At 45.3% G+C, this 10,000-nt stretch overlaps 1 protein-coding gene across 2 annotated transcripts in view; it reads right to left on the reverse strand.

Moving 5' to 3' along the window:
• Positions 1 to 10,000, reverse strand: part of ap3s1 (adaptor related protein complex 3 subunit sigma 1) — a 14,027-nt gene that overhangs the window by 2,896 nt on the left and 1,131 nt on the right. The window contains exons 2-6 of one of the 2 annotated variants that reach the window (XM_067414618.1): positions 7,780 to 7,871; positions 7,589 to 7,700; positions 7,403 to 7,474; positions 6,988 to 7,095; positions 2,584 to 2,625 (exon numbers count right to left, since the gene is read on the reverse strand). In XM_067414618.1, coding sequence (XP_067270719.1) covers positions 2,590 to 2,625; positions 6,988 to 7,095; positions 7,403 to 7,474; positions 7,589 to 7,700; positions 7,780 to 7,871 — 420 coding nt within the window. In that variant the 3' untranslated portion in view covers positions 2,584 to 2,589. The remainder of the gene's footprint in view (positions 1 to 2,583; positions 2,626 to 6,987; positions 7,096 to 7,402; positions 7,475 to 7,588; positions 7,701 to 7,779; positions 7,872 to 10,000) is intronic. The other variant, XM_067414617.1, reaches the window with a different exon arrangement.

Here is a 10,000-nt window from a genome sequence, read left to right on the forward strand (position 1 = left end):
GGGAGTTCAGTATCGTGATATATATCGTATCGTGGGTTCAGTATCGGGAGTTCAGTATCGTGATATATATCGCATCGTGAGTTCAGTATCGTGAGTTCAGTATCGTGAGTTCAGTATCGGGAGTTCAGTACCGTGATATATATCGCATCGGGAGTTCAGTATCGTGATATATATCGTATCGTGAGTTCAGTATCGGGAGTTCAGTATCGTGATATATATCGCATCGTGAGTTCAGTATCGTGATATATATTGTACCACGAGTTCAGTATCGGGATATATATTGTAACACGAGTTCAGTATCGGGATATATATCATATCAGGAGTTCAGTATCGTGTTACATATCATATCAGGAGTTCAGTATCGTGATATATATCGCATCGTGAGTTCAGTATCGTGATATATATCGTATCGTGGGTTCAGTATCGGGAGTTCAGTATCGTGATATATATCGCATCGTGAGTTCAGTATCGTGATATATATCGCATCGTGAGTTCAGTATCGTGATATATATCGTATCGTGCGTTCAGTATAGGGAGTTCAGTATCGTGAGTTCAGTATCGTGATATATATCGTATCGTGAGTTCAGTATCGGGAGTTCAGTATCGTGATATATATCGCATCGTGAGTTCAGTATCGTGATATATATCATATTGGGAGTTCAGTATCGTGTTACATATCATATCAGGAGTTCAGTATCGTGATATATATCATATTGGGAGTTCAGTATCGGGATACATATCGTATCAGGAGTTCAGTATCGTGATATATATCATATTGGGAGTTCAGTATCGGGATACATATCATATCAGGAGTTCAGTATCGTGATATATATCATATTGGGAGTTCAGTATCGGGATATATATCGCATCGTGAGTTCAGTATCGTGATATATATCATATCAGGAGTTCAGTATCGTGATATATATTGTACCACGAGTTCAGTATCGTGTTACATATCATATCAGGAGTTCAGAATCGTGATATATATTGTACCACGAGTTCAGTATCGTGTTACATATCATATCAGGAGTTCAGTATCGTGATATATATCGTATCGTGAGTTCAGTATCGGGATATATATCATATCAGGAGTTCAGTATCGTGATATATATCATATTGGGAGTTCAGTATCGGGATACATATCGTATCAGGAGTTCAGTATCGTGATATATATCATATTGGGAGTTCAGTATCGGGATACATATCGTATCAGGAGTTCAGTATCGTGATATATATCATATTGGGAGTTCAGTATCGGGATATATATCGCATCGTGAGTTCAGTATCGTGATATATATCATATTGGGAGTTCAGTATCGTGTTACATATCATATCAGGAGTTCAGTATCGTGATATATATCATATTGGGAGTTCAGTATCGGGATACATATCGTATCAGGAGTTCAGTATCGTGATATATATCATATTGGGAGTTCAGTATCGGGATACATATCGTATCAGGAGTTCAGTATCGTGATATATATCATATTGGGAGTTCAGTATCGGGATACATATCGTATCAGGAGTTCAGTATCGTGATATATATCATATTGGGAGTTCAGTATCGGGATACATATCGTATCAGGAGTTCAGTATCGTGATATATATCATATTGGGAGTTCAGTATCGGGATACATATCGTATCAGGAGTTCAGTATCGTGATATATATCATATTGGGAGTTCAGTATCGGGATACATATCGTATCAGGAGTTCAGTATCGTGATATATATCATATTGGGAGTTCAGTATCGGGATATATATCGCATCGTGAGTTCAGTATCGTGATATATATCATATTGGGAGTTCAGTATCGGGATATATCCCGATATGAACTCACAATACGATATATATCCCGATACTGAACTCATGATTCGATATGTTCCACGATACTGAACGTCGTATCCGGAGTCCAGTATTGGGATATTTTGAATCGTGACACGAGTGTATCGTGACACCCCTAACAAACATGTAATATTAATAACCGTGTGGTGCTGATTTCATGTGGGCTTTAATAATCGGATGCTGCGTCACTGATTAGTCTGGATTATGAGGGTTAATCCAGGGCAGCTTCACTGATCGAGAGCCTGTTAAACTCACACACTTCAGGCCGTGTGTGTGTGTGTGCGTGCGTGCGTGCGTGTTTGGCAAACCGATGGGTTTGTTCCCAAAATATATCAACACACACTAGTTGAAAACTACACCGGTAAAGACTGAGCGACGGTTTGAGCATCTCATCGGTCAGCCTTTACTGCCGCCTGTTTAGCTGGAGCAGTGCATCATGGGACGGTTCAGCCGGAGCAGTGCATCATGGGACGGCGCTCAGACAGACACTGATGAGTGTGTACTTACCATCTCTACACAACTACACCGTACTCACACACACATCTGCTCTATTCTAACCTGCGACCCCGAGGACCGACATTCCCGTGTGTGTGTGCATGTGAGTGCGTGTACGTGTGCGCGTGTGTCTGTCTGTCTGTGTGTGTGTGCGTGTGTGTGTGTGTACTTGTGTGTGTACGTGTGTGTGTGAACGCCTGTCCTCGGGGTCTCGCGTGGGACAGTCATTGACAGTGAGGCGTACCTGAGTCTACCTGTCCTGTCTGGGACACTGAAAGATAAACGTCTGCAGAGAGAGAGAAACGCACAGAGCGAGTGAAGAGAGACAGTTACAGCAGCTCAAGATCAACACACACACGTCATACACACAGGTCAGAGGTCATGCGCTCATACACACACCAGCCCCGCCGCACACAGGTCAGAGGTCATGCGGGTGTCCGGCGGGTCAGCGTTAAAGAGGATCTGTTGTGTTGGTTTGAGCTATACTTTCATTATTTCCCAGTGTTGCGGCTCCTCTCTCCCCAGTCTGTCAGTAACTCTGTCTCTATGAAGCCCCTCCCCCTCAAGGCACACTGTGCTCTGATTGGTCGGCTGGAGTGGTGTGTTGTGATTGGTGTTTGGGAGATGTCCCGCCCCTTACAATAACCGCCAGCTTTAACACACGACTAACTCACCCAGGCCACGCCCTTTATTCTGCACATTAATTATTATTATAATATAAAAATATGAAGCAGATCCTCTCTAAAGGGTTAATTCAGACAAAGATGAAATGTCTGTCATTAACTATATATCTATATATACACATATCCAAAAATATTTCGAAAAATATTCGCCAATGACTCGTGATTTCAGCAGTTTGACACGCGATCCGAATCATGAATCGATTCGCTGACTCATAACCGTTTGAATCTTTATTTGAGGATTGAACACAAACGCGGAAGAGAAGCCAATGCTGAATAAAGTCGTAGTTTTTGTTATTTTTGGACCCAAATGTATTTTGGATGCTTCAAGAGACTCTAATTAACCCACTGATGTCTCATATGAACTACTGTGATGATGTTTTTATTCCCTTTCTGGACATGGACAGTATAGTGTGCATACACTTGCATACGCTCTCGGACTAAATATAAAATATCTTAAAGCTACACTGTGTAACTTTTTTAGTTTATTCTTAGCTAAAATCACTTAGTTCTTTCAAAAATATATGTGCTCATTAATGCATATTTACTTCTGTCAAGTAATAATGCATTCTCGTAAGTTTATAATATACCATTGAAAACACATACAGGTGAGGGTTCGGATGGCGGTCGCCATGTTGCTCCTCCATCTTGAAAGTACAGTAGCCAAAGAGGGACATACCCGTAAACTCAAGCTTCGCTTTTCGCGTTTTTACACTCGATGGCACCGTGTCGAATATGAAGAGGAGGATTGCTTGAGGCTGCTATATGATGATGGAGGATCACTCTATAGCTCCTTTCACACGGCACGTCGGACCCGCAATATTCCCGGAGCATTCCCGGGTCGCCTTCTGTGTGAAAGCAACCGCGTCCCGGCATTGATTACCGAATTCGACCCGGGTCGAGGACCTAGTAACATTGCGGGATATGTATCAGAGTCGCCAAGGAAGCGGAAAAGAGAATTAAGACGGCAACGCGACAGGACAAAAGTAAATATTGGAGTGGCCTTTCCAAGAGGAAAGAGCTCATGAGGAGCAACGATTTTAAAAAGAACGCCGACGTCGCCTGCTTTCTTCTCGACAGGTAATATTAATTCAGCCTATTTGTGTATATTGGAAGTTTTACTGTTGCTTGGCTAATTATATCATGGTGTGCTGTGCATAACACTAGAACGACGTCTAGGATAGTTTTCCTCACGTCAATGATGAAAAAGTATTGTTTACCTTATAACATAAATCCGTGTTCTATGACGGATAACATGAGATTAATATTTTAATTGCATTATAATTTGTTTGCCTTACGCTAGTGATGTCGTACAATATACAGAATAACGATAGCACTGATAAAAGTTCCTTTACTAAGATTAGCTCGCATTCGTCTGGAACCTGATAGCTGATGTTAGCAATGAACTGGTTAAAAATAACGAAAACGTTAAACTATTATTGATTTTACATATATTAATTTAATCATAGATCATTTGGCAAATTAAATAACTGCAAATTATAATAGTTTTCAAAAATTACCTCATCACTTGCAACACTCACCGAAGAGGTCAAACTGGAAGCCGTGACTAAATCGGCCACCGTAGGAGTTAAAGCGAAATCGAAATGGAGAGGAGCAGAAACTATTATACACTGGATGGTCATATACCTTTACACCACTAGATGGGGGAAAATATCACACAGTGGAGCTTTAAACTGTGAGTGAAGATGAGCGGAGGTCTGACGGGTGTGGAGCGACATTAGGGAGAGGAGTTAATGACAGACATCTCATCTTTGGCTGAACTAACCCTTTAAGGTGTTTGCATTGTGACTCTCACTGTGATGTGAACCTTTCGACTGTTGTATGATGTTCATCATGTCTAATTTAGGGTTTAAATGTCACAATGCAAAACATTTTTCTTAAATAATTAATTTCTGTCATTCTTGCCTTTATTATAGAGACACGATGACAGGACAGAGAGAGAGAGAGAGAGAGAGAGAGAGAGAGAGAGAGAGAGAGAGAGATGTTATTGAACCGCAATGCATAATATTTTAATCAATTTTCACTATATCCCCAGAAGTGTTGTGCTGTCGCCTCTACACACACCTGAGCTCCCCATTGTTAACCCGTGGGGTTTAATCTGGAGTCGGCCCACCCTCTCTAACAGCTCCAGCTCTTCTGGGAAGGCTTTCCTCAAGGTTTAGGAGTGTGTTTATGGGGATTTTTGCCCATTCTTCTAGAAGCTCATTTGTGAGGTCAGGCACTGATGTTGGACGAGAAGGCCTGGCTCTCAGTCTCCGCTCTAATTCATCCCAAAGCTGTTCTATCGGGTTGAGCTCAGGACTCTGTGCAGGCCAGTCCAGTTCCTCCACACCAAACTCCTCATCCATGTCTTTATGGAGCGACGCTTTGTGCACTGGAGCGCAGTCATGCTGGGACAGGAAGGGGCCGTCCACAAACTGATCCCACAAAGTCAGGAGCGTGAAATTGTCCAAAATGTCTTGGTGAAGCATTAAGAGTTCCTTTCACTGGAACTAAGGGGCCAACCCCTGAAAAACAACCCCACCCCATAATCCCCCCTCCACCAAACTTTACACTTGGCACAATGCAGTCAGGGAAGCCTCTCACACAGCGATTACTGAACTGAGCTCTTGTTCGCCTCTTTTCGCACAACAGACAAATACGCACAACATTAGAGACAAACGGTCGATTATGTCTTGAGTCAGGGTTTGACATTAACGCTGGATCGGTACAAGTGGATTTCTTGAAGGGACAATTAATAAGAATTTTACTTGCCCGACGGACAAAAGTCTGATTAAAGCGCTAATCTCTCACTCTGAGGTTTACTCGTTTATTCTCTCACTCTGAGGTTTACTCGTTTATTCTCTCACTCTGAGGTTTACTCGTTTATTCTCTCACTCTGAGGTTTACTCGTTTATTCTCTCACTCGGAGGTTTACTCGTTTATTCTCTCACTCTGAGGTTTACTCGTTTATTCTCTCACTCTGAGGTTTACTCGTTTATTCTCTCACTCTGAGGTTTACTCGTTTATTCTCTCACTCTGAGGTTTACTCGTTTATTCTCTCACTCTGAGGTTTACTCGTTTATTCTCTCACTCTGAGGTTTACTCGTTTATTCTCTCACTCTGAGGTTTACTCGTTTATTCTCTCACTCTGAGGTTTACTCGTTTATTCTCTCACTCTGAGGTTTACTCGTTTATTCTCTCACTCGGAGGTTTACTCGTTTATTCTCTCACTCTGAGGTTTACTCGTTTATTCTCTCACTCGCCGCTGCTTTACTAAACAAACGAGAAGCTGCTTTCCCTCCGCTACAGCCATTGCTCTTGGGGATGTAAGGCTTGGATGAGCTGCTCGGCCATGGAAACCCATTCCATGAAGCTCTCTCCGCTGTTCTTGAGCTCATCTGAAGGCCACAGAAGTCTGGAGGTCTGGAGCTGTTGGAGACTTCTGCACACTGTGACCCTCAGCATGCGCTGACCCCGCTCTGGGATTTAACACTTCGTGGCGGAGTTGCTGTTGTGCCCTTGGGCTTGTGCCTAGAGCTTGATCTATACACCTGTGGCCATGAAGGATTGAACACCTGAACTCAGGGATTTGGAGCGGCGTCACAATACTTCTGGGAAGATAGTGGATCTAAAAAAAACATCTTAACCAATGCATTTGATCTTAAAATGTGCCGATGAGTCGAACATCAGAATAAATGCACAGGAGCTTCTCTGGTGGTGTGTGTGTGTGTGTGTGTGTGTGTGTGTGTGTGTGTGTGTGTGATGAAGATGCAGAGCCTCAGCCTTGTGTTTGTTTCCTCTCAATACGAAAGCAAAGAATCCCACACAGAGAGTCAGACCTTCAGTTTCATCACAGAAGAGCAGCAGCAGCAGAACAGCATTCTGGGACATGCATTACACACACACACACACACACACACACACACATGCCTGCTCACGGACGGACGCACACGCGCCACTCTCACCTCAGATTTCTCCATCTTGGTTTGTGCTTCCACCTGTGTGATGATTTCGCTCATGTTGGTTTCCAGCACCATGCCGCCCATCACCATCTCGGCCAGGATGTTGTGGACCTGCAGACACACACACACACACACACACACACACACACACAAGCTCAGCATCCAGCAGCACACGACCCCATACACTTCAAACAACATCAGGCCCAAGTGTTCGGAGTGACCTTCCCTCCGGCTGGTAAACCTCTGAACTGCCATTGGTCAGTGCTGATGATGTAATAGGGGAGGCCCCGCCCTCTTTGAGGTGTGAACCATGTCCGGTTAATTTCTTCAGTTCACTCGAGGTCAGGTGAGTGTGTGTGTGTGCGTGCGTGTGTGTTTGAGTGTGTGTGTGTGCGAGTGTGTGTGTGGCTCACGTCACCTTGTCCATGTGAAAGATCAGGTCGAGCTCACACACATTCTCGAAGCATTTGTCCAGCGTCTCCACGAACACCTGCGGACACAGAGAGCGACGCCAGTCACATCATCACATGATCACCACATCATCACATGATCACCACATCATCACATCATCACATGACGACCCAATCAGCCTCAGCGTCCGCACCTGGATGAGGTCCAGAATGCCCAGCTCGCTCTCCGACGAATCCACGCAGAACACGAAGTACAGGGTGGCGTAGTGTCGGTAGATCAGTTTGTTCTCCGAGCCGCCGATTAACCTGAACACACACACACACACGTGACATACAGCACATGTGACGCCTTGTGTGTGTGTGTGTGTGTGTGTGTGAGACTCACAGTCCGCCCTCCAGGAAGTTGCAGACGTTCTCGTCTCGTTTGGACACCAGATGAAACGTCTCTCTGATGATCTGCTGCTCTGTGTCTTCAGTCTGACAATCAAACAGACCATAATCTCATTACACACACACACACACACACACACACACACACACACACACACACACACACACACTCTAACCACAATAACTTCATCTCTGAGGAGGAGCAGGAGGGCGGGGCCAGCTGTCACTCACAGGAGATCAGCCAATAGCAAACCACAGCCAATCAGAAACAAGCCCCGCAGTTCCTCAGAGTGAGCAGCAGGTGCCGCTGTTTCTGTGCCTCATGAGCGCCACGCTGGCACTGAGAGAGAGAGAGAGTGTGTGTGTGTGTGTGTGTGTGTGTGTGTGTGTGTGTGGCCAGTGAAACAAACACCAGCCGGTCACAAGAGCTTGTGAAAATGTATCATGTAACTCTAGAGTGACTTCTGACCCGATCACATGTCAAGACACAAAGAGAGACTCTCTTTAATATTTCACAGGCTGCACACACACACACACACACACACACACACGTTTGTTTTTGTGCCATACGGGGACTCTCCATAGGCGTAATGGTTTTTATACTGTACAAACCGTATTGTCTATCCCCTTACACTGCCCCTAAACCTACCCATCACACACACACACACACACACACACACACACACACACACACACACACACACACACACACACACACACACTGCCCCTAAACCTACCCATCACACACACACACACACACACACACACACACACACACACACACACACACACACACACACACACACACACACAGCCCCTAAACCTACCCATCACACACACACACACACACACACACACACACACACACACACACAGCCCCTAAACCTACCCATCACACACACACACACACACACACACACACACACACACACACACACACACACACACACACAGCCCCTAACCCTACCCATCACAGGAAACATTCTGCATTTTTACTTTCTCATAAAAACTCCTCCTGTGTGATTTATAAGCCTTTTGTAAAGTGGGGCCATGGGTAATGTCCTCATATTTCACCCTCTCCTGTAATACCTGTGTCATACCCATGGCATTATACACATTTGGGTCCTCATATGTCACACACACACACACACACACACACACACACACACACACTGCCCCTACCCATCACACACACACACACACACTGCCCCTACCCATCACACACACACATACTGCCCCTACCCATCACACACACACACACACATACTGCCCCTACCCATCACACACACACACACACACACACACACACACACACACACACACACACACACTGCCCCTACCCATCACACACACACACACACACACACACACACACACACACACACTGCCCCTACCCATCACACACACACATACTGCCCCTACCCATCACACACACACACACACACATACTGCCCCTACCCATCACACACACACACACACACACACACACACTGCCCCTACCCATCACACACACACACACACACACACACTGCCCCTACCCATCACACACACACATACTGCCCCTACCCATCACACACACACACACACATACTGCCCCTACCCATCACACACACACACACACACACACACACACACACACACACACACACACACAGCCCCTAAACCTACCCATCACACACACACACACACACACACACACACACACACACACACACACACACACACACACACACACACACTGCCCCTACCCATCACACACACACACACACACACACACACACACACACACACACACACTGCCCCTACCCATCACACACACACATACTGCCCCTACCCATCACACACACACACACACATACTGCCCCTACCCATCACACACACACACACACACACACACACACACTGCCCCTACCCATCACACACACACACACACACACACTGCCCCTACCCATCACACACACACATACTGCCCCTACCCATCACACACACACACACACACATACTGCCCCTACCCATCACACACACACACACACACACACACACACACACTGCCCCTACCCATCACACACACACACACACACACACACACACACACTGCCCCTACCCATCACACACACACACACACACACACACACTCACACACACACACACACACACACACACACACACACACACACACACACACACACACACACACACACACACACACACACACA

This window comes from Pseudorasbora parva, chromosome 13 (genome assembly GCF_024679245.1).
Source record: "Pseudorasbora parva isolate DD20220531a chromosome 13, ASM2467924v1, whole genome shotgun sequence".
NCBI classification, from domain to species: domain Eukaryota; kingdom Metazoa; phylum Chordata; class Actinopteri; order Cypriniformes; family Gobionidae; genus Pseudorasbora; species Pseudorasbora parva.